Below are 25,076 nucleotides of genomic sequence, written 5' to 3'. Positions count from 1 at the left end.
TTACTTTTATATTTTTAGTGAGTGGGAGTCTCTTCTCTCAATTTATTTCAAAATATTATATTAACTATTTACATAAAACTAAATAAATTGCAGCATAAATAAAATTTCTTAAAAAACATAATAAAAATAAGTGTCTATTTAACAGAATGTATAAAACATAAAAAATATTTTATTCAAAAACAGTATTATTATTTATTTAAAATTACAAGAATGTAAGTTTCATTTAATATAATATTTAAAAATTGTATTTTTTTTAACTTTTATCAATTATATTTAAAAACTCATAAAAATTATAAATAAGTTTCACAAACTCATATAAATTGTTTATCAAACTTCTAAATATAATAGAGTGTTAGTTGATTTTTTTTATACGATTTTATTGCCATTATTTTTATTAATTATTAAAATTATAAAATCATAAATAAAAATTATTGAATCAAAAAGAGATTTACAAAATTCATAATTAAAACACCAGTGTGCCAAAGAAGCGTGTTCGAAAATATGTTATTAAAATATTTCTAATATAGTATAATAAGTCAAAATAGACTTTCTAGAATTTATCTAAATCATTTATGATAGATTAAAATCAAATCTTGGAAGGAATTTTTTTCAAAGAATCTTGGTATTCCAAAAATATAAAAAAGTGAGAATAAATAAAGGAAATTTTTTTCTATATATTTTATTTTTAATTATATCTGTGCTAACTGAAAATTGCAAAAAAAAAATAAAGGAAATTGTTTTCAACCATTAATATAATTTTAATTTTTGGATCATTAAAACATAGAAGCCCAAAAGAGATAGACTAAGCTTGTGTTGTGGGCCACTCCTTTCTTTGTCGGTAGCCTTATTGTAGGGAGTTTCTTCCTGCCGCCTTTTTTTCTTCCTGTACCTCCATAAAACCTATAATCAGCCCAAATTTATTGGATCATTAAACCTTGGTGAATGGGTGTAAAAAGAAACACCTTTACAATGTTTCGTCATTTTTTCTCTTCTTCACCCATGGATTTTTTACCTAAACAATTTTTTTATACATAAAATATTAATTTAAACCAATTAAAGCAATAACAATGGTTAATACCAATTTTTTTTTCCTTATTGCCTAAAACAAATCATTTTGCAATACCAAAAATCACAATTTTATCTCTTTAAGTAAACTGTTTTTCATGCAAAGTTAAAATTTTAAAAATAATAATAATAATCGTTCTAGATAAAGAAAAAATAGTGTTAACTTTTACAGCCAAGTTACTTTCGCATCAGTTTAAAGTACATATATTCGAACTAATGTCTGTCATATTGACTTCATAAACTGATTGCTATGATAATTAATCTTAAAGTTAAATAATTTACTTTAACCCATAATAAATAAATACATATTAGAATATATTAAAATAAGAAATGTTCAATCTACCAAGGTAGAGACTTGTTTAATTCAAAAACCTGAACAAAACCAGATGAACATGTATTTAAAATACACAACTTTTGATATTTCCAAGCATTTAAAGGTGGTCTAATATAAATTCTAGAAAATACATTTTGTTTAAAATAAGTTTAAACTTTTAGCCACTGCACTTGAGTGTGTGTCACCAAAATCACACCAAATATATGTAAATCTAAAGATACGAGGTTGTCGAGAGAGATGATCAGTTGACGAGCTTCAAGGGTCTCATCATAGCATTGTCTTCATGATCCAATACCTGCATCAATGCACCATTATTAGTGACTATGCCTGTAGTAACCGTGAAAAAAAAAAATGTATTTTTAACAATTTTTTTTAACAACTTTTATATAATTGGTCCGTTTTAAAATAGTTACACGTGACACTTATAAAAAAAATTGTTAAAATATCATGATACTGAACAAAATAAATGGTGAGTGAGTGCGTGCTTACATGGCAATGGTAGACGTAGCCAGGTTCTGCGGTTGCATCAAAGGAATAGGATGCGTTGGTGTGTAGGTAAGAAAACCTCACTGCAATCTTCGTTACATGCCCAGGTATCATCTTGAACACATTCTTCCACCCTTTCTCGTGATCTCCCACCACTACTTTCTTCCCACGTGCGTGCTTCTTCAGGTTGCACTTCACTGCGTCGTTCTTTTTTTTCATGCATTCCTTCAACTCTTCAAGCTCCACCAGCGCCGTCTGATCAAACACCTTCAACAAACCCAAATGAATGTGCAGCGGGTGATTATCCTCCGTCAAGTTTATCACATACCACACCTCTGTGGAACCCACCCTCGGGGTTTCCGTTACCGGTGCATCGAACGGTTTTGCATTTAGATACAGGTGGGTTGGCTCATCGATTTTGCTCGCGTACTCGTACATGGCAACGTACCGTGTGTGCGTCACACTGGATAAATCCACGACGGGGTATTCCACCAATCGTCGAGGAAGCCGTGACGTGTCAACTTCTTGATCGGGTAGAATGATAAACTTCATGACCTTGCCGTTAGCCTGGTTAACGGGGTCACCAGAAGGGTAAGGATAGTTTGCATCGTTAGCTAAGATAGCGACGTTAGTCTTAGATTGAGAGAAGTCAACGACGATGTCTGTGATCTCAGATGGCCCCACCAGAGTCTCGTTTGTCGTCACGGGTTTTTCTATGTAGGCCGAATCCGACGCCACGTGCGTGAATCTCAAGCCGTTGGAGAAGAAAAATCTGAAGAACCTGGCGTTGCTGGCGTTGATTATGCGGAATCGGTACTTACGACGTCGTACTGTGAGGCGCGGCCACGCTTTGCCGTTGACAATGATGGCGTCGCCGAAATACTCTGGCTGCCACTGAGGGTGTATATCGGGGTTGTTACCGATGGAACTCATATAGATGGAACCGTCGGTGCGGAAGCTACGATCGAAGACGACCAACGGTCGATCGAATTCGTCACCCGTGGGTAACCCCAACGGCTCCTCCACGACGGGATCGCGGATGATGTAACTGCCAAGTAAGCCAGCCAGAAGGTTGACTCGGGTCAACCCCATGGCATGGTCGTGGTACCATAGATTCCCCGGGTGCTGATTATTTGGATAGTGATAAGTTTTCCTGCTCCACGTAGGTCCCCTTTCGTTGAACTTAGAAGTGAACCATGCATTCGCGCTTCCGTCGCTCTCGGGCGCGTGGATGCCACCGTGGAGGTGGACCACTGTGGGGATGCCACGTGTGGTGTTGGTAATCGCTGTAGGGATTGTTGGGTCCCACGGAAGTATGTGTTTTGAAGGGAGGTGATTTTGCCACCTCACGTGCGTATCAACCCCGTGAAGGGCTTCGATAGTTGGACCGGGAACCGTTGCTGTGTGCTTGGTTTTTCCAAAAGCATACACTGTTGTTGGAGGAAGATCCCTGTGAAATTTCTGAAAAAAGAGAATAGTAAACATTACATTAGTCAAAACAAAGAAGTGGTTACAATATTAATGTTATGAATGATCCAAGTCTAGAACACTGACATGACACCAATTGTCTTGACAAACTGCAACAGTGAAGTTAAGAATGTTGTCTAAAAAAAAATTGTCAAAAAAACAATTTCCTTAAGAATGAGAGAATGGTGTGAACGGGAAGACATTGTTGGTAGTGGATACTGAGCTATCAATGTCATGGCCAGAGTGGATGGCACTTTCAAAGCTTTGGGAACCAATTCTTTGCGGAATTATATATTGACTAATCTTCAGAGTCTCACGTCCATTGATGTGAATTAAATAATGCCCATTAGAAAATGGCACTCGCATAATGATATTTTACTTTTCCTTAATAAAAAAAGGTTTGAAGGAGATGGCACCCAAATCCAAAGGAATATTAATGAACCTAAAAGTATAGTTCTTAAGGCTGAGAATTGTGTGGTAAAGAAGACAGTACTACTGGCAGTGGATGTCGAATTATCAATGTCAAGGCCAGAGTGGATGGCACTTAAAAGGTTCTATTGAAGAAAAAAAGGGACCATTGAAATGCTAGAGCAGAGCATCCTTTACAAAGTGGTCTTTCATATGGAGATAGTTTGAGTCATTTTACCGACTAAAAAAGGTATACATTTATTTGCAGCATTGAGTTGGGAAAGGCACAAAGAAAAAAAAGAAAACCCGGAAACAAGAAAATAAACGACAATTTTGTGAACAGATTGTGTTACTTTCAATGAGTGCATGCGTTGACAGTTCTGATTGGAAATTGTGGGGAAGAGAAAAATTTGCCTATCGTGTGTAGACTTTTGAACATATCCATTTATGAAAAACAGGGAGCCATCTAAAAACAAATAATCTTGGATCTGCAACACCAAGATCAATCATTCAAATTTTTGTAGAAATCCAAGAAAATTTCAATTTTCATAAAGAAGTTGGAGTAAGACCTGATTGTGCAAAAAAGAAATCGAAGGTAGAGATGATTAAGTTGACAGAAAACAAGGAAGAGAATGACCAATACTTATTTTATGAACAAATAATGAATAACTAATGCTAGCATGATTGTAAATTTGAAGCTAGACCGTAGACTTGGACTGTTTAAAACAGATTTCAGACAATCTTAATTTAGATTATACTATCACTGTATCATTACTTAGGAAAATCCAATCTCCGAAAAAAGAATACAAAATACCACACATTGATTAAACAAAAAGCAAAAAAATTGTAAATTTTGAATAAATTGACAATGAAATAAATTATTGGTTTGAATAAATCAACTATTAATAAGTTAATCTGACAACAGTTCTATGATAGCAAAACTTGCGAACCACACCAAGTGAGGAAAACATTATTCACTGTAGCAAGGGTTTGAAATTTTGAAAGTTTAATCTTAAAAAACTATTTGTGAATTGGAAGGACATGATGGTCTGAGTCTAGAAATCATCGAAACCGGTGAACAAAGAATAACAAAGGTAAAGAAATTTAGATTCAGAGTTCAATGGTTGGTTAACTGAAAAGGGAAAAAGAAAAGCACACATACCCATTTCTTCTTGAACATCCCAATCTTGAGAGGTTTGGATTTTGGGACACCATTCAAAACACGATAACTATGGATTCTGGGCATATCTGGAAGCTCATCCACAAACATCTCCAACTTGGAGACATTAACCAAATGATCTGAAGCTGATGAACATCCTAGAAGAACAACAACAGTGAGTAACTTGAAGAGCAATGTTCTGTCCATGACTGTTTCAGAAATGGACAGATATTGAGCAAGAAAGGGAGGGGGAGAAAGGTTCTATTTATATGGCCAAAATGGGTAGATATTTAATGTCTGATGGTGGAGATTTTGTATTGTGCAACATTGTGAGTGCCGGAGCCACGTGCGAACCTGGAGAGAAAAATGAAAGCAACACTTTTGTTTGGGAATTATATTGAAAAAAAAAAATCCGAGGGTCATTGTAAGCACAACTGAGATATGAGTTTTTTTTTTTCTTATTCTCAACGATGCATATTCTTACCCTCCCTCTTGTCACACTTCACCATTTTACACCTTTTCTTATATCAAAAATTAATTACACTAGTCATGTTTAATTTTTCGTGAATTCTTTTTTATGGCATGTTGCATTAAGTATTTTCTATACATATAAATAACTAACAAACACATGTCTTTAAAAAAAATCGCTGAAATAGTCTTATTATCTTCAAAATTGCATTACTTCGAAAAGTGGGGAGCGGGGCGGGGTATGGAAATAACACTTAGTTCAAATGTGAAAATACAGCTATACGTTTATGCAATATCTTTATCGTTTTAAATTTCTTTTGTTTTTTTTTTTTAACTTTCCAGCCTAATTAGTACGTTGACCTAATTAATGCACTTTAATTAAGCAATGAAAAATGCATTTATTAACCTAATAAGTGGATAGTGACTGGAAGACCAAATAAAATAAATGCACTATAATTTTTCAGTTTAAAATAAACACGAGTGGCTAAAGTATATATGAAAAACAACTTGTTTTTATTAAGGAGAGTGTTTTATTAATAACTTTTAATTTACAATCTTTTTACAAAATCTATTGGATGATTATTCATTTTAAATATTTTTTAAAATTATATTCGAACAAATTAATAAAATAATGACACGTAATTTATTATTAAAAAATTGTTAATTTACATAGTCTTTTTATTAAAGAGATAATAATATTTTAAAAAAATAAAACTCTTTTATAAAAAAATTATTTATATTTAAATATTTTATTATTAAAATAATTAAATATTATTTATGTTAAATATTATCAATTTTAGAATATAAACTTTTAAGTCTTAATCAATTATAACTCTATAAAAATCAATAAAACGTATTTTTATAACTATTAACCATATTTTTTTAATATTTAATAACATTATTCTTTTGATAATTATTAAAATAATCTTGTAATCGTGTACGATATTTTTAATTATTAAGACAAAGGCATCTGTCATCCAAAGATATTTAGCATTTTTAGTGCAAGGTTTTATTTTAATATTTTATACTACCCATTGTGTCGCATATAAGGTATAAAATCTCACTTAAATTTTTCCAAAATTATAGATCTCATTATGCAGTATTAAAGTCTTTTTTTTTCTCACAATTTAATTTTCATTACATTTTTATTTATGTGAAGGTATAACTTTTTTGTTAGTGAGAGGTCATGCAAAAGAAAAAATCTTATATGTAAAATTTCAAGTGAAGATCTTTCACTGAAAATACTTAAAGAAAAACTATAGTTTTATTTTAAAAGCGATATTTTTTACGAAAGAAAAGTATACTAAAGAGTTATTAAAGATTAATTCTCAATATAATTTAAATTATTACACGATAAAGTTTATAGATGAGAAATTTATTTATTACATTAGTTAATATATCTAATTTATTACCTTATAAAGTTTATTAACAAGACATTTATTTATTTTTCGTAATAAGTGAAGTATTTATTGACCTATTAATAAAATAAAACATAAATACTTATTAATTAATATTTATCTGTTAAAAGTTAACTGAAGTGTAGGTCACAAGTTTAAAATTTAATATTATGAGATGTTTATATTAAAAAATACTGATACACAAAATTTAAGATTTTAAACTTTAAATAAATCATTCTGTCCCATGATGAAAAGTTGTTTAAGATTCATGTTAGTTGGTGGTATTTTTGGCCTAATACCAAACAAATTATTACGGCTTTGTTTGTTTAGTTATAAAATTTGTAGTATGAGACATTAAATCAATAAATGTCACTAGATTTTTTTGTTATAAGGTTGTGTATTATGAAAAAAATTATTGAAATACTATTTTATTTATACTGTTGACAACAAATAAGTTATATTGCATTTTGATAACAATAAAAACTCAAGTAAGTAAAAATACATTGATATTAAGTTTCTAATTGTTAAAGAAATAGTACAAGTTTACATAATACCTAGGAACAAATTTCATAATGATAAATTGTCTTATTAAGACTCTTCTTTTATAAGCATATTGATCATGTGAGTAATTTATACTCTGAAAAATCTCTAGTTTAGTGAGAATTAATCATTTTTGTGTTTTACGTTTGATTACGTTTGATTTTGTGTATGTATATATTGTTTTTTAGATATATTTTATTTAATAAATATATGATTTACTATTTAGCAATTATATTATGTAGATTAAAATTATTGTATTAATCTCATTGAGATTGAGTAATGATTAGTTAAAAATATAAGTGTACAAATCACTTTCACTTAATTTTTCTATTATACATTTCATGAAAAATGTATGTGATTTGATTATATTAACATTAGTTATCATTATCAAGTTTGGTTACAATGCAATAAATAATATTTAAATTCTATATGCAAATATAATCAATAGACATGACCTTTTGAATATGCTCACTTTATATAATAACAATTTTGAATTTATAAAATTAACGTATTTATATAAAAATGATATATATATATATAACAAAATATCATTATATTTTATTAATTAATTTATCAAAGTGACATAATTAATTAATCATGGTTAATAATATATATGTTACAAGATATTTGTTATCTAGAGATCATAAATAATATTTTAACTTTTGAAGAGACCAAATAAAAATATTAAAACGTAATAAAAATAACCAAGAGAAATTACATGTTAATCATGTAAGCATGTACATAGATGAAATTAAAAAAAATTAAAATTTAAAAGAGAATATAAATGAAAAATCACATATCAGTCTACACTGTTTCAGTGTGTAATCCAAACACATTTCCATTTTTTGTTTACATAAATTAATTATTCATCTATTTGTGAAAGAATTTATGGTCATTAATTATTAATATGTGTTTTTGTTCATAATCTATATGATCAAATATTAGCAAAAAACCATGTCGTAGCATATTTGCATTTTAATTGTAATATCTAATTTAAATAAGTTATAATTTAATATTTATTTTATTTTATATTTTAGAAAACAAAATAAAACAGTATTAAGCTTTATGGCAATACTATTACTTTATATAATTTTTTTTAAAACAGAGTAAAGAATGACATGTTTAAATAAAATCGAAGAAAACCAACAATTAAATAGTATGTGCAGTGGACAAAACTAGCAGTTTGGGTTAACTTTAAAAAACGCGCACTCTAATTAACGGAGTTCTCTTATAGTTATTACTTAAATAATTTAATTTTATAGGTATTTGTAGAATAAACTTAAAATTATAGTATTAAACACATCAGGAAAAGTCTTCGAAAACCATCTTTTAAACTATAGGACAGTATTTTGTTTGTATTATCAATATTTAATAATTTAAAATTCATAATATTTTTCCTTTTTTTAATGATAAAGATGGCTCGAAAATTCATTTAATGTGTTACCAAATTATTTATTGAGGATTAAAAATAGTTTTATGAATAAATTTAAATGTATTTAAAAAAATAAAAATCTATAAACAAGTTAGAAACGTTGACTTTTTTATTTCATTAAAAATTATATTTCTGTAACATTTTATTCTCTCTAAACTTAAACTCTTCCTAAAGTATTGTATTCTATCATTACCAGTGAATAATAACTGGAAGAGCAGATAAAACTTATACATTGAACTTGACGCGCTTAGAACAAGTTTAGCTCACGTGTTTGAACAAACATTTATAGTATAAAAAATATCTATTAAATCTGTGTATAAATATAACCTAAAAAAATATTAACAAAAACAACCTTTTTATCACTTAACTTTAACAAAAACAACAAAATGTTTGAATAAAAACATGTTGTGATACAATAATATGTATTCTAAAAAAACACAATTTATTAATTTTTTATTTATTTAAGTAAGATAATCTCTACCCATCGCATGACTGTTTCTCATCTTTATAGGACTTTTAACTCAAATTTAATTAAATGGAAGTTGAATTCTATCACAAAATTTGACTGTAACGGTTTAGAGTATGATTTTGTTTATACAAAAAAATATTATGATACTACTTTTAATACAAAACATGTAGCGTTTGCGATTATTTTTTTTAACTTTAATTTATACTTAGATTTCGGATATTACATTTAAAAGGAGAGACAAGTAATTTGATTAAAGATAATATATTAACTTTTGATATATAAATTTGTTCATAGATGTGAAATTTTTTGGGTATGAAATTTTCTTAGCACAGCCCACAATTTTGAAATATTTGAAGCTTAAAGTGTCTAACGAACCACTAAATTGACATTAGTATTAGCATATAATTGAATATATTGATTTTGTTCCAAAAAAATGTTATTGTTTAGTGCATTATATTGTGTTGTTCAGTAGCAAGTGGAAGGTTGCGGGAATGGTAGCTGAGGAAAAGTGGCATAACTCATTAAAGCCATTTTGGCATTCTCTCCAACTTCACTCTCTGGCCACATGCTTTAAAGGGTATACCTATCTTTTCCAATCACTGCACCCTAGAAAAGCAACAAAATCATGTTCATTCTACCAAGGTCGAAAATGTCATAAAAGTCTAAGAGATTGAACTAAAAGACAAATAGAAAGAAAAAACGAATTCAAGGGAATCATGCATCTTGAAGACACCAGAAAGGAGAGAAGTAGAGACAAAAACGTTGTAATCTGCTCCACAAACATTATTGCTTCTTTAGGCTTCTTTGATTTCAGAAATTCAAGTATAAAATTTAGAGAATTGATTTACCGAGATAATCTGCTAGAGAATGAGGTTCGAGTTAAACTTTAGATGTGTGCTCATGAAAAAAAAAAACAGTTTTCTTTATCTATGTATGCATGAAAAGATGAATTTAAGCTAGTAAAAATGAATTGAGTTATAATTTTTCATAATTTTTATGATTACATTTTTAGAACTAATTTATTATAACTATTTTATTTTGCTTCAAATGTCAATTAACAATATTAGACAGGAAGAAAAAAAAATATATTTTCATTAATTTAGTATTAGAATTTTTCATTTTATTTCTTTGTAAACAAAATAAATTATAGTTGAATGTAAAATAGTATTATTATTTTTTAAATTAATGTAATTTCATAGAATGTTTTTAACAAAATAATTCCAAATTTAGCAATTTTTTTTACTGTATATACAAGAAAATTTAACATTGAAAAGGAAACGAGAATTAAAGTAATTTTACCTTTAAATTTTGAATAAACTAATGAACCAACTAAGTTGGCAATTTCAACACCAATATGTATGATATGGAATTTTCAGCTTAAAGAAATTGAAGACACATAGTTTAGTTCTTAGAAGTATAGATTGATGGGATTAGAGCATGTATAATATATGTTTTCACTTGGATTGGTGTTTTAATATTAATTATCAGGTCTAATATCGTAGACTCCTGACCGATTAAATAAAGATTACAAAATAATAAATTACTGATTGAACTAATCATTCATTGGTTAAAACGATACAGGGTAAATAATTAAGATAGAAGAATATATATTTTGAAACTAATTTTGAATATTTAATATATAGATTACACAAGTTATATCTTATCTCATATAATATTATTAATTTTACGAATTGAAATTAGATTTACGGAGAAATGGAAGTGTTTGACAGAAAAAGTGAAAATGTGAATGGCGATGAGAGAGCGAGCTTGTTCAAAACAGGGTCCTCCATTTTCGGACACAAACACACACTCTCCATCGCACTCTATAACTCGAAACCTTAACCACCCAAAAAGAATGGGCACAGAGCAATTCCGATTCAACAATGGCGACACTCTTGGAGACCTACGCGTGCGCACCCTCCACCGAGCGCGGTCGCGGCATCCTCATCTCCGGCGACTCCAAATCCAACAACATTCTGTACTGCACCGGTCGATCCGTAATCATCCGCAACCTCGAGAACCCGCTCCAGGTTTCCGTATACAGTGAGCATGCCTACCCTGTCACGGTGGCGCGTTACTCCCCCAACGGCGAGTGGATCGCCTCCGCCGACGTCTCCGGCACCGTCCGCATCTGGGGGACGCATAACGACTACGTTCTGAAGAACGAGTTCCGGGTCCTCTCGGGTCGGATCGACGACCTCCAGTGGTCCTTCGACGGAATGAGGATCGTTGCTTGTGGGGACGGCAAGGGCAAGTCCTTCGTTCGCGCCTTTATGTAACTGTCTTTTCATTTCCTCCTTTTCCATTTACTTTTTTAATTTAATTGCACTTTTCTTTAGTTTACGTCAATTTTGATTTCTTTTTTAATTAGCATGAATCTTCCATGGCACTGAGGAATCAAATTTTAATATCTAGATATTTTGTTTTGTGGAGCCTAGATCTTAACATCATCTGTTTGTCACAACTTTTTTTAAGAAACATATGAAAAATGTTTTTTTAAACATGCTTAAACATTTTCTGAAAAATGTCTATTTGGACAAGGTTGTTCAGTTTTAGGTAATTATCAATGTTTCTAATAGTTGATGGCAATTAAACTCGACTCTATTGTTACACATTTTTGGGTAGTGCATCTCTTTTGTTTTATTTTTTTGTATTTTCATCATAGTTTCATCAATAGGCTTGGAATATCAATGTAAAAGTTTTAAAATATTTATGCTTTTAATAATTATATATCGTGAGTATAAAATTATTATTCATATATTTGTCATATTTGTTAACAGTATTATCATTATTCTCTTAATTTAGTTGTTTAGTCTGAATTAGTAAGCAATATGTCTGATATTGTTCAAATAAATACATACAAAAGTAGACAAAATTCGGACTTGAAAGAGACTCCCGTAAAACTTACAATCTTATAGGAATAATTGAGGTATATGATTGAGTGTATTTTTTTTATCAGCAATCATATGTTTGAGTGTATTTTTTTTTATCAGCAATTATATTGTTGAGTGTCATGTCAAGAATTAAATTAAAAATGTGAATGCTTTGGTTAGATACTACATGAAAAAAGTGAAAATTAACAAAATTAAATGAAAAAAAAAATAGGACTACTTAGAAAAATAAAGTGATTTTATTTATTATTATTATAATAGAAAAAATCGTTGATTGTAGATCAGCCATAATCTATTATATTCTAGACTTTCCAATAAATCTTTTAAAAGTTTACAACATAAATAAATACTATAAACATAGTAATTGTATAGCGAACATAGCCTTTAACCAGAACCGTATTTCAACTCCCACACTCTTTCGAAGTTTTTCTTTCTCCTCACCTCAAATTTCGACGGATGCAAGCAGAATCAAAGTAACAGAGGGCCACATATTTTCTGAGCACACTTTACAATGCAAGTTCTGTCATGTGACCGTGCCAGCTGAGTTTTCCGAACTAATATTGTGTAGTTTTCATGGGATGACACCAAGCATATCGTGTAACAATTTCTTTTGATGAGATACTTCAAAAGAACTAGTAATTGATAATGTGTAATTACATTATCAACTACAACTTGACATTGACTCTCATCTACCTTGTCATGGTTAGAGTTTCGTGCCATTCCAAGTATTTAAGTTTTATTTCTAATGATCCTGTATGATTTGAATGATTGTAGCTACGCAAATTTTAACCTGATATTATTTTATTTTGTTTGAGTTTCTCTGTAACGTTTTTTTCTCTGTTAGGGCTCTCAATTCATAATGTTTGAATTTTGGGCTACATGTTCTCAGAATTATATTAGAAGAAGAATTGGCCAAATGCATGCATGTGAAAAAGTGCTTCCTGTTTTTGAACATCTAATTGCCTGACCCCTTTTTTCATTTTTAAAATATTTTGGATTTTAAGGTGGGATTCAGGTTCTACTGTTGGTGATTTTGATGGTCATTCGCGACGGGTTTTAAGCTGTGCATTTAAACCAACAAGGCCATTCCGCATTGTCACATGTGGAGAAGATTTTTTGGCGAATTTTTATGATGGTCCACCGTTCAAGTTCAATATGTCCATCAGGTAAGTTTATGGCCTGGGGTAGCATATTTGTCACTGTGGTTTAATAGTGATAAATGCCTCTTCAATTTAACTTGGGGAGCTTCTTTTTCATTTTTGTTTTTCAGTTTTTTTAGTGGGCAGTGTATATTAATTTCCTACGAAGGGACTCTGTAAGAGTTGGCATCTCTCTTCTGTAGGTAAAGATTCACGTAAAAATTAATATGTGTCTTTTACCAGGTAATTGGGATATGAAGGAACTTTATAAATAGAAAATGATCAAGATTCAAGAGTTTTCGGATGGTGTGGTTAAATATAACTTCGTTATAGCTTTATATAGTGTATGGTCAGGAGTACCATATCACGGCATTGTCATTTATTAATTCTTTACTTTTGAAAATAGGGTGAAGTCGTTTTAGCATAATAGAAATGTTTTGGGTTGAGTAGGTTTCCATTTCTTTATTCAGGTTGTCATAGAAGACATTCTGTATCTGCAGGGACCATTCGAATTTTGTCAACTGTGTGAGATTTTCTCCAGATGGGAGCAAATTTATTACTGTTAGCTCGGATAGGAAGGGCATTATATATGATGGAAAGACAGGGAACAAGCTTGGGGAGTTGTCCTCGGAGGATGGTCACAAGGGCAGCATATATGCAGTTAGTTGGAGTCCTGACAGCAAACAGGTATAGTGTATGTTTGTTATTGCGTTTGACAATCACAAATGCGAAATCATTCCCACGCTTCGTAATCTATGTAGTTTCTGCATTCAATCCACTTCAACGTGGTTTGGAACGTAGGTCTAAACATGCTAATAAGAAAACATGCTGATAAAAAAAATGCTAATAAGAAAATATGGAAATAGATGGTAGCAGAAGATATTTAGTTTTTTAAAGTATAATAACTTACGAGCAAATACCGATCTAATTGTGTAAAGAATAAAACCCGATTTGATTGTGTTATGCTTTTTCGATGTTCAGCGCAGTTATGTTTACATGCTACTCTAAACTACGTAATGAATGGCAGGTTCTTACTGTGTCCGCTGATAAATCAGCCAAAATATGGGATATTGTTGAGGATGGTGGCAGTGGAACCCTTCATAAGACTTTGTCATGTACTGAATCTGGCGAGGTGGAGGACATGCTTGTTGGTTGTCTTTGGCAGAATGATTTTCTGCTTACTATATCTCTTGGTGGCACGATCAATTTATATTCTGCCAAGGATTTAGATAAAAGCCCGTTGTCAATATCTGGTCACATGAAAAATGTCACCATTTTGACTCTTCTCAAAAGAAGTGAAAAGATGCTTTTGACCAGCAGCTACGATGGAGTGATCATTAGATGGATTCCAGGCAAGGGATATGATGGCAAGTTTGACAATAAACAATTCGGATTAATCAAATTGTTGGTAGCTGGGGAAGATGGAGTTATTGCTTCTGGATTTGACAACAAGGTAACTGATTGACATGTGACATCATTCCTTTATGGTTTACATTTATATAGACATCTTTGGTCCATCTATTTCGTCATTGCAAAAACTGAAGCTCCACGTTTGATGTATACGATGATTATGGAATTGTTTCTAGATAAATATAGTATAATATTTCTGATTGATAGTAGGCTAGTCACCACACCATGAAATCAGTTTTTCTTATGTTTATCCTAAAAGTGCATGCAAAATCAACAATGTCGATTTAGTATTAGAGATTGAACTTATGTCTGCGATGAATCCAGATGTAGGCCTCTGACTTTTGCAACTCTATTAACGGTATTTACTGTTTAACAAATATTTTGTTGGTGAAGATTTGTGAAGCAATGTAGCTAAATAGTGCCTTTCATTGTAAGTTCCGCATGAATTATCTTGAGTCTTCAATCATCATTGACAATTCATAATTTTTGTTTCCATATTGGAACAGAGTACATAAAAAGAATAAAGTTCAGCTTTTTATTAAAAAAAGATAGCAGTTAATAGTCCATTTCGTTTCTGGGTGGGCATTTTATAACATAGACAGACATGTATAGAAAAATGAGTGATCATCTTTTTCCGAGCTAGGCTTGCAACATATGAAATGTCTCTCACGTTGCTTGACTTTACTTTCTTGGTCATTTTCAACTACTGTTTGGACCTTATATTCACAATCCACACATCTTTGAGTTGAATTCTTAATCTATGCTTGGTTATTAGTTGAATTATTCAGTCTACAAGGCACCCTTTTGCATCGTTGATATTCATTATAAAATCTTTCTACCACACAATCTATTTATTCATGTAGGGAAATTTTGATCCAATATCAAATTACAGATGCACTTTAACCTATTATCACTTTTAAGCAGTTGTTTTGTTAAAATTTACAGTACCTGTGAATTACATATACCAGTGTGTTTAATTTTGGTCTAATCCAAAAATAAAATTCGAGTCTAGATTTTATTTATTCGAGGTTGTATTTACAATAACTTCAATCTATGGATTTTGATACTCATTCAAAAGAATGTCAAGACACACAAGTAATGAAAAGTAGTCAAGATCTTAAAACAGTTCTGGGACTGCAATAAACTGTAAGATCTAAAAGCAAAATATTAGTATTTCTGATTTTGATAGTATTTTAATGCTAACTGTAAAATTGAACTCCTTACCATTATTCCTCTTTCACTCAAAAATAGTTGAAGCAAATTTGTTTATTCTTGCTTTTAAACTTGTCTGTGTTAAATGTAGGTATACAGAGTTCCTCTTGAAGGGGATAATTTGGGTCCTGCTGAAATTCTTGATGTTGGAAGTCAGCCTAAGGATTTGAGCCTTGCACTTGGTCACCCTGAGCTTGCCATCGTTGCAATTGAATCTGGAGTTGTCTTACTAAACGGTTCAAAAGTTCTTTCCACTGTAAAGCTGGACTTTATTGTGACCGCGGCTGCTCTTTCACCTGATGGCAGTGAAGCAATTGTGGGAGGGCAAGACGGTAAATTGCGCATCTATTCAGTCTCAGGGGATACAATTACTGAACAGACTGTACTCGAGAAGCACCGAGGCGCCATCACCGTAATCAAATACTCTCCAGACGTTACCATGTTTGCATCAGCTGATTTGAATCGTGAAGCTGTTGTATGGGACCGTGCTTCCAAAGAGGTAACATTAGACTTTGGTTCATCCCATATACTATCTTTTCCTCTTTGAAATAGGTGACTCTCTATCTTCTTGATTGTAGTAGCATTCTTGCTTTACCCATCATGATGAGTGCATCTGAATTTCATGTATGTTTTTCTTTTAAACTTGATTCCGTAATGAGTAGCACTAATGAAACATTTAAGTGGCCGTAATCAAATCCATGGCTTTCCTACTACTGGTTATAACCATATTTCCCATGTTGGGCTAGGAAAGAAGACATTCATTAAATGAACGTGGTAATGTACATGTTCTGAAAATTGGGATGATTACAAGAAAATTTAGTAACCTTAACGTTTAACCATTAACGTAGTACCCCGGATATATCCACACACAATTAATGATGTAAAACGGGACCGTAATAGAAAAAATGTGATACAGCATAGGTTTTGATGACCGTGCCTCGTCACTGACAAAAACACAACAAACATCGAATTACCAACGCAGTTTCCAACACAGACGTGGCTCATTTCTTGAAGTTCGTATGCTTCATATATGATAACTACTGTAATAGTTACTGAAATGCCTAGTTGTTTTGACCAATGAAATTCTTCCTTTCATGAGCTGGCATTTGACTGCAAATTTTATCTTTCAGGTGAAGCTTAATAACATGTTGTTTAACACTGCACGTATTAACAATCTAGCTTGGTCACCTGATAGCACGCTGGTAGCTACTGGTTCACTTGACACATGTGTCATTATATATGAAGTTGGAAAACCAGCATCAAGCCGCAGAACCATAAAGGGTGCTCATATAGGTGGAGTATACGGATTAACTTTCATTGACCAGGATAGAGTGGTCAGTTCGGGGGAGGATGGTTGTGTTCGTCTCTGGAATTTGATTTCTGAGTAAACAATGCATTAGAATATTCAGTTTCATGTAAGAAATTGATAGTTGTCATGTGTTGTATTGATGATCTTCAGTTTTATGCAACGGTTATGTAGTGGTAAAAAAAATTTAAGATTGCAGTAGTGTTGTGGTGTGCACAATTGATAGATGTCTCTGAAGACTTAACAGCCGGATATCTTATCCAAGCTGATATTTGTTATCTGCAGAGGTGGGAAACTCCTGGTTATTTCCAAATAAATTGACCATAAATTGTGTTCTTGTCTAAGCAAAATATCAATGCAGGTAATGGAATAGCACTTCCACCTATCAAAGCAATTTAATCCTGTCCCTCTAGGCATTTGATGAAAGCAATCAGGTACAGTTTTTATTTAGGAAGCATTGTAGCCATCCAATTACTTTTTCCTGTATGATTCGAATTAAGAACATGTAAGCACTTTTTTTCTCGACTATGTAATGTTAAGCTCATATCTCACTCGAGTGGCCAGGCCTTCATTAACATTTAATTTCTACAATAATAACAAGCATCAAATGTTCTTTTCAAGGTTTTTTTTTAGTTACATATTTGATCTCTTTAATTTGGACTATAACTGATTTTAATTCCATAATTTTTTAAGTTAATTAATTCCAATTTTTTGGAAATAAAAGACTGTTAATTTCTTGTAATTAAGATCTTCAAATTCAGTTTTTTATTCATTTTTTCCATAAATTGATCCAACATTATATTGTTTTGACCTTTTTTATTTATTCAACAAACCTAAAAAATAGATTTTACACCAAAACCTCTTTTTTTTTTCTCTTTTCAAATTATAATCTCACCTCCTAAAAGTCCCTTAAATTTTTATTAAATTTACAATAAATATTTAACCTTTAACATATGCAATTCATTTATATCTCAAAATCGTCTTAAATAAAAGAAAGTTTGATTTATATGTGTGACATCCTCGCATTCTCATTTTGTATTCAGATATTTAAAATTTTCATTTTATTTCACTCTGACGTTATATTGCGTTAAACTCATATTTCAATAAATTATTAATATATAATATTATACAAATATTTGAAATATAAATTTTTAAACTAATATAATATTATTTGAATGATAAATTCAAAAAACAAAATCAGAACATTAAAGTTTGATGTAATAAAATAATAACAAAATAGTTAAATGTCAAATAGAAATTTAAATAAACTTAATTTTATTAAAAATATTTAATAAAAATATTTATATAAAAATTAATTGTGGTAAGATGGAAGAAATTGTTTGATTTAAAAAAAAAAGTGAAAAAAATTGTTTTAAAGAGGTGTAATCTCAGTTCATGTATGTTTTTAAGTATTTATTTTTTCTAATATATTTCAAAAATAAAATTTTGCTATATATCATATTACCATAACAATTTAATGTAAGTATGATGGTCTTAATTTGATTTAATTTTTATAATTTTATAAAATTAAAAATATTAAAAAAGTCACAAATTCACATCTCACGTTTTTTTAACGTTGTTAATACAATATTATTTAATACAATATTAAAAAAATAACTTGATTGTATCAAATTTCTTAAAACAGAAACTAAATTGAAACATAAGAGACATATTTAAGATTTTCTTACCTAAAAATTTAATCTAAAATAACTCAAATTATGAAATACCATGTTACATATATTTAATGTTATTAGTATAGTATTAAGAAGAAAAACATAATTATTAATGATTTTAAAAAATCAAAACTCAAATAAGACAAATCAAATCAAAACGTATTTGATATTTTCCAAAAAAAAATACAAAGTCCAACAAAGTATTTTAACCTAAATATAACTATCAGAAAACAAGTATTCAATATTTCATCGAGAAAGGGGTAAAATTGTAGTTAAACTAATATCCTGAGTTGGAGAAATCATAAGAATGAAATTGGCAAAGCCACACAAGTATCAGAAATAAGAAATCAATTTTATGTGCTGCGATTTATAAAGTTAATAATGCTTTACTTCTAGTCTTGATAAAGTATATTATTTGACAAAAATCAATGATGAAAGTGATTAATTATATTCATTTTTTTAAAAATAGTATCAATGTACTAAATTAGCATTCATTATGTATTACTTTTAAAATTCTTCTTTTACTATCTATTGATATAAAACAGAGATATTGATAACATTCAATAAAAGTAAATAAAATTTTAAAAGTATGTAAAAGTTATAAAATATTTTATAAAAATATGAACTGTCTCTTCTAAAATGTAACTTATATCAAAATATAAGTGTATTATTTTAGAAAGCAAATAGCGAAACAACCAGAATAGATTATAATGCACTGATTTCATACTCATTCCTTTCACTGTACCAATTTAGTGACATATTTTGGATAAGGATTAGAGATACATGCATAGCATTCCTGAGATATTTAGCTAGTGAAATTGACTGTTGAATACTGTGAATTAATTTATCTGAGTTGGTTGTTTTTAAAAGGCTTCTTTAGAATAATCCACTTCCCGATATACTACTATACTACACTATACTATAGTATCCATTCCACTTTATAATTTATACCTGTTGTTTAATTTGCTGGCAACCACCTTTGTAGACATTCTATTCATTATTTAATGTTCAAGGTCATGGTCATGGTCCTTGTCTTGGCAGTAGCGTTTTGCTTACAACACAACATGGCCCCTCCTGCTCCTTGTCCCTTCCTTTATAACAAACCAACCATCAACCAACTTCCACTTCTTTTTTCCAACCTAAATCTACTCATAATAACACCATAATCACATTTAAACTTCCACACTCATGACTAATCAGATAACTTTATAATATCATCATCTAAAATTTGCAGAGAAAACAATGTCAAATGCTATCATCACTCCTTCAAGAATGTATCAAGTTCAAACCTTGCAGTTCCAACTTCCAATTCCAACAGTCTCTGCTGAAACCTTTTCAAGTTTCTTTTTTCTAACCAGAAAAAGGTTACAACGTTAGTTGGGTTTAAAAATGTGTCTGGATAAGCCCCTTAACACAGTGCCATGTGCTTTGTTTGAGATAATTAATATACAAGTTATATATATATATATATATATATATATATATATAGATATACCTGGGTGGAGGTATGTCAGCATCATATGTTTGTATAATTAGCAATGTTGTAAACATAATTATATTACAAACTCCCAAGTTGTAACGTGGTCCTGCCTGTTAGAGCACTGCATGATCCCACACGTGACACGCGCGTGCGTATCTACCTAACGTGCATATTACTATTACTCACAGCGATGCACACATTGTCAACCCAACTGTTCACACACACGGTGTCATCATGTCATGTCTCAGTGCACAGAAAACAGTGACTCGTGTCACCTTGTCTAATTTCAAGCATACTCTCCGATATCCAATTCAATCCAATATAATAAAATAAAATCTTAACCCATCCACCATGTCCCGACAAAGCCAATCTCCAAAGTTAAGTTTGCATATTTACACTGTGTTGATGAAGAAGATCAGATGCATATAATAATAAACTCCATTGCCTGAAAAAGTTAGGACTTTTAACATAAAACATGTTCATCTAATTCACAAGACAGGACAAGCAGCGATACAATATTCTCTTAAAAAATAACAAGGCAAACATCATCTTAACCAGTACACTGATACACTGATATGATTCACTCACACATTCATTCATTCATCCATCCCCAACACATTCATATGCCCCACCACATTGCAGTCAAACACTATTCTAGCTTGGTAAATGGGACTATAAGGTCAAACCCACCACCTATTTTGCTTTTCTTTTCACTTTTTGGGCTCTACTATCTATCATTACATTATTGAACAACTGCTGCTGGTGTTGTCATCACTGAACATGTGAGTCGCAGAGTGATCATCACCCCCAGGGTAACTAGGCAACCCATAGGAATAGGCGTATTGTGCAGGGCTGTAGCTATTGCTATGGTTGTAGTAATAGCCAGTGTTGGGGGGAATCAAGGGAGACCTGTGATACATCATCTGGGGCTGTTGTTGCATGGCTTGTCTAGCCTGCATGTTCATGTTCATGTTCATCATCAATGGCGATGGGGATGGATGGTTGTTGAACCCATTCATGTTCATTAGCAGAGAAGATGGGTATTGCCCAGCACCAATACCTCCATTTGAAAAACCTGCAGAGGACCCTGGAATCATGTTATTGGACTGAACAGGAAAACCTCCCATACCACTAGAATTATTGGCTCCTAGAACAGTGGCACTGGTGACATTGCCACCGTTACCGTTAAAACCAGCCATGTTCATCATGGCCCCAATGTCATTGGCCCTTTTCGCTTCACCAAGATTGAGGCCGAGGCCTTCACCACCCACATGACCACCGTTCAATTTTAAGGCTGCCATTGTTTTCTGATCAAGCCCCACATTCGGACTCTCCTTCATTCCCATATTCGGATTCGGGCCTCCTTTCTTGCCACCACCACCACCACCACCACCATTGCCACCACCATTGTTCATCTTACCATTGATGGCACCTGCTCCCATGCCCCCCATACTTTTCCTCACATTTGCATTAGCTGTTTGCTGCTTGAGCATCTGCAGATGATGGGCTTTCTCCCTTAGAAACCGCATTTCTTCATCTTCGTCCTCATCATCGTCTTCGTATTCAGAGTAGTATTCATCCTCTTCAGAACTAAAAGCAGGAAACTTTTGCTGGTTTTTAAAGGCATCAAGCCCCTTGGGAAGGCCTTGCTTCTGTCCTTTGTTCTTGTCATCCTTCGCGTTGTTGTTCTTCTGCTTTTGGTTCTGGTTTGATTTCTGAGACCAGAGCTCGGCATATTTACCAGCTCTCACCAGCTTCTTGATCAAGGTTGCAGAATCCACACTACCTGAAACCGTTACTTTCTGCTGTTCTGCATCTATTTGAACTTGGTAAACACCTGCAGACCAACAAATAACCAGAATCTCAATAAACTGTAAGAACAATAGATAAACCTGAAAATCTACCCTACTTGAAAGACAACGAAAAGGGGACATTCTTCTAAACAATTTACCAAATCCTTAACATGATCCAAACTGTACATAAACGAAGGTCAAACTACCACAGGTTTCCAACATCATAATTGAAAGCCCAACTTCCCATAGATAGTTTCAAAACAAAATATCCATAGTATGTCTACATAAAGGAGTAAGTCAGTACTTAATAAGCTTAACAGTTACTTATTTTGTTTTCATTTAACTATCATAGCTTGTGAAAAGAAACTTTAATGCTACTACTCTTCTTAATTTAGGTATGATTCTTTCCACCAACTAAAAACTTTCACAACTTTTCATATTCCGTACACTATGTAGTGAAGAAAAACAAAACAAGGAAAGCTAGAGATAATATAGACAAGAATGAGCATAGTGAATGAACAGTAAGAGCAAGAAAGGATGTAGAAAACTAGAGAAGTGAAAAGGGAAGACCTTCAATTCTCTGAAGGAGTTTCTTCACTTTGTGCTTACACCCATCACAGTGAATGTTAACTTTGAGAACACAAGTCTGTAGATGAAAATGAGACGAAACAAAGCAACCAAGTAAAGAAAACAGAAAGATTCCTCAGGAAAAGACTAACAAACAACTTTGCCGTGTTCATAGAAAATGAAATTTAAAAAAAAAAAAACAGAAAAGATGTCTTAAAAGAAAGACAGAAAGCATGTGTTGGATAAGGGAGAAAGACCTGGATTTTAAGGAGCTTAAAGTCTTCTTCTTTAGTCATTTCTTCAGTGCTGTTTGGAACGAAACACACTCCCTCTTTTCTCTCTCCCTCTGTTTGCAACCAAAAAATAAGCTCCTTAAGCAAACGGTAAAAGGGGTTGCATGTGAGTTTCTACATCTTATAGATTCTACTGTCTCTCTTATACTGGCTAGTAGTAAAAGTAACCACTCTTCTATCTCCCTCTCAACCAGTTTTCCCAAGCAAACAAAACAAAGCCACATGGACTTCCAACATAACTTTAAAATAACATTTCAATTTTATGTATCATGTTAAGTTGTATTTTAAAATGTAGAAACTTTAGACAATTCAACACATTATTTAGCAGAATATAATAATATAATATTTAAAATCAAATTTAAAAAATAAGAGTTGAAGCAAAATGACAAATGCCAAGAAAAGAATTCAAAAGGAAAAGGAAGAATGAAGAGAGAGAGAGGAGGTCTTTCTACTTAAATTAATAAAATTAATAAATTAAATTATAAAATTTTCAATTTTGATTCTAAAAACAATTTCTCACAACTAAATTAATTAATTAATTAGTTATATTAAAATGAATATTCTTTAATATATAGCAATCATATCAAATTAATTTGAACATATGTGTACTTTCAAAATTCTTAAATCAAAATTTAAATTTGAACATATTGACTTTTTTATTGTCTAATCAACCTAATGAAAATAAAATATTCATATAAAAGATTCAAAATATAAAAATAAAAATCAGTTTTTATCATCAATAAATTTCATCCCAATTGAATGTGTTAATAAAATATTTAACAAATATTTGTATTAATTATATATAAAAGTAAATTACAATTTAGTATAAAAATACATATTGAGAATCATTTATTAAATAAAAATCCTTGATTAAAAATAATTAAAATATATTTTTATCAAGGACAATTTATTAAAAAATACTATTTCATTCTCAAAATTGAAACACTTTTTTAATAGATTAATTAACCAAATTCTTTTTATGTTTATTTGAAAAAAAAAGGAAAATAAAATCTGAAATTGGAGTTGTCATATATCCCTGAAGTCCAACTAATGATGAAGTAAAATAAAATATGAGAATTGAGATAGAGGTAAAAGAAGAATGTAGATTGAAAAAATATAAAAAAAGGTTAGAGAGATAGAGAGGAGAGAGAATGATGGATTGTTCTGAGTGATGTGATTGGACATGGTGACGGAAAACAATAAAAGAACAACAGCGACTTCACATTCATACGCTCTTCCCTTCCCATTCCAATAATAAACATTTTGAAAATTTTATCCATAAATATATCATAACCAATAAAAAAAATTAAAATTTTAATATTTTTGTAAAACAGAGCCAAACATGACTAGGTGCATAACTGTCTTGTTAAGAGCTTATTGTACCAAAGTAACTTTCTTAGTTGGATAACTACTGTTTTGTTTGTTTGTACCAAGTTCTACTGTCACTACATTCATTGGAACAAGCAAAATACTTTATTAAAAGAAAAGGCATGCTGGTTCTCATTTAAACTTAGTTTTACTACGGCACACGTTTTAATACAAAACTTAAACTCTAAGATGATTTTAAATACAAGAAAATATCTGTAAATTGCCATTGTACTGAACTGCCTTCAAATATAAGATTTGCTTTAACGTCTTTCATGCGTACATCTTGTTAAGAGAAATTTCTTGAAAAAGTTTATAAACAATACGTATGTGGAATGAAAGAGTCGTATGGTTGAAGAACACTTCATATATTGACAAAATGTTCTGAAAAACAGGTACTTTCCAGTGCCATAATAAACTCATTATTAAAGGGAACTAGAATGTTTTTTTAATAATGTTTCTATCTCACTGTCACTTATCCAATTTTCATTTTTGGAAAAGTTAATTTATTCTCACAACAAGGAAGTGCAGGAGGGAATGCATGGTAGTAAATTGGTGGGGTACAGAAAATGAGTTCTTATTAAAGATTAGGTTATGGAAAACGATGATGACTACACTTGTTCTTCCACCATGTTACTCACAATACAATGAAGAGTTTCACCGTACCTAGGTGACAGTTGACGATCCCTGGTTTGCGACCATTGTCTGAGGCTATTTTTTCG

At 31.2% G+C, this 25,076-nt stretch overlaps 3 protein-coding genes across 4 annotated transcripts; 1 reads left to right on the top strand and 2 right to left on the bottom strand.

Annotated features, from left to right (window-relative positions):
- Positions 1–1,438: 1,438 nt before the first annotated feature.
- Positions 1,439–5,283, bottom strand: LOC108322037 (multicopper oxidase LPR2). Its single transcript, XM_017553982.2, has 3 exons — positions 4,923–5,283; positions 1,889–3,346; positions 1,439–1,694 (listed from the first exon to the last, which is right to left on the bottom strand). Exons 1-3 carry the CDS (start codon positions 5,124–5,126, stop codon positions 1,641–1,643), a joined length of 1,716 nt encoding a protein of 571 aa, XP_017409471.1. The 5' UTR covers positions 5,127–5,283; the 3' UTR covers positions 1,439–1,640.
- A 5,630-nt stretch (positions 5,284–10,913) lies between these two features.
- Positions 10,914–17,741, top strand: LOC108322048 (actin-interacting protein 1-2). Of its 2 annotated transcripts, XR_008247800.1 has the most exons (7): positions 10,914–11,500; positions 13,121–13,282; positions 13,756–13,942; positions 14,283–14,708; positions 15,969–16,376; positions 17,008–17,470; positions 17,545–17,741. XR_008247800.1 is itself a non-coding variant. In XM_017553998.2 (6 exons), exons 1-6 carry the CDS (start codon positions 11,109–11,111, stop codon positions 17,263–17,265), a joined length of 1,833 nt encoding a protein of 610 aa, XP_017409487.2. In that variant the 5' UTR covers positions 10,914–11,108; the 3' UTR covers positions 17,266–17,741. The 2 variants fall into 2 exon arrangements, 1 of the variants encoding a protein (XP_017409487.2); XM_017553998.2 differs by having other exon boundaries at positions 17,008–17,741.
- Positions 17,742–20,756: 3,015 nt separating this feature from the next.
- On the bottom strand, positions 20,757–23,186 carry LOC108322041 (heavy metal-associated isoprenylated plant protein 37). The gene is made up of 3 exons (XM_017553987.2): positions 22,954–23,186; positions 22,700–22,775; positions 20,757–22,173 (listed from the first exon to the last, which is right to left on the bottom strand). Exons 1-3 carry the CDS (start codon positions 22,990–22,992, stop codon positions 21,074–21,076), a joined length of 1,215 nt encoding a protein of 404 aa, XP_017409476.1. The 5' UTR covers positions 22,993–23,186; the 3' UTR covers positions 20,757–21,073.
- Positions 23,187–25,076: the final 1,890 nt, after the last annotated feature.

Source organism: Vigna angularis, chromosome 3 (assembly GCF_016808095.1).
Source record: "Vigna angularis cultivar LongXiaoDou No.4 chromosome 3, ASM1680809v1, whole genome shotgun sequence".
Lineage (NCBI taxonomy): Eukaryota > Viridiplantae > Streptophyta > Magnoliopsida > Fabales > Fabaceae > Vigna > Vigna angularis.
The sequence above is the reverse complement of the archived record's forward strand: the minus strand, read 5'-3'. Positions and strand labels throughout refer to the sequence as shown.

What these genes read in the sequence shown, in the direction of transcription:
- LOC108322037 (XM_017553982.2), bottom strand. Translation starts at nt 5,126, where the DNA reads ATGGACAGAACATTGCTCTTCAAGTTACTCACTGTTGTTGTTCTTCTA. An exon ending in GGATGTTCAAGAAGAAATGG is followed by an intron (nt 3,347 to 4,922) that starts GTATGTGTGCTT and finishes CTCTTTTTTCAG; the next exon opens with AAATTTCACAGGGATCTTCC. An exon ending in GCTACGTCTACCATTGCCAT is followed by an intron (nt 1,695 to 1,888) that starts GTAAGCACGCAC and finishes GCATTGATGCAG; the next exon opens with GTATTGGATCATGAAGACAA.
- LOC108322048 (XM_017553998.2), top strand. Translation starts at nt 11,109, where the DNA reads ATGGCGACACTCTTGGAGACCTACGCGTGCGCACCCTCCACCGAGCGC. An exon ending in TCCTTCGTTCGCGCCTTTAT is followed by an intron (nt 11,501 to 13,120) that starts GTAACTGTCTTT and finishes TTGGATTTTAAG; the next exon opens with GTGGGATTCAGGTTCTACTG. An exon ending in AAGTTCAATATGTCCATCAG is followed by an intron (nt 13,283 to 13,755) that starts GTAAGTTTATGG and finishes CTGTATCTGCAG; the next exon opens with GGACCATTCGAATTTTGTCA.
- LOC108322041 (XM_017553987.2), bottom strand. Translation starts at nt 22,992, where the DNA reads ATGACTAAAGAAGAAGACTTTAAGCTCCTTAAAATCCAG. An exon ending in TTAAGCTCCTTAAAATCCAG is followed by an intron (nt 22,776 to 22,953) that starts GTCTTTCTCCCT and finishes TTTCATCTACAG; the next exon opens with ACTTGTGTTCTCAAAGTTAA. An exon ending in ACTCCTTCAGAGAATTGAAG is followed by an intron (nt 22,174 to 22,699) that starts GTCTTCCCTTTT and finishes GTTGGTCTGCAG; the next exon opens with GTGTTTACCAAGTTCAAATA.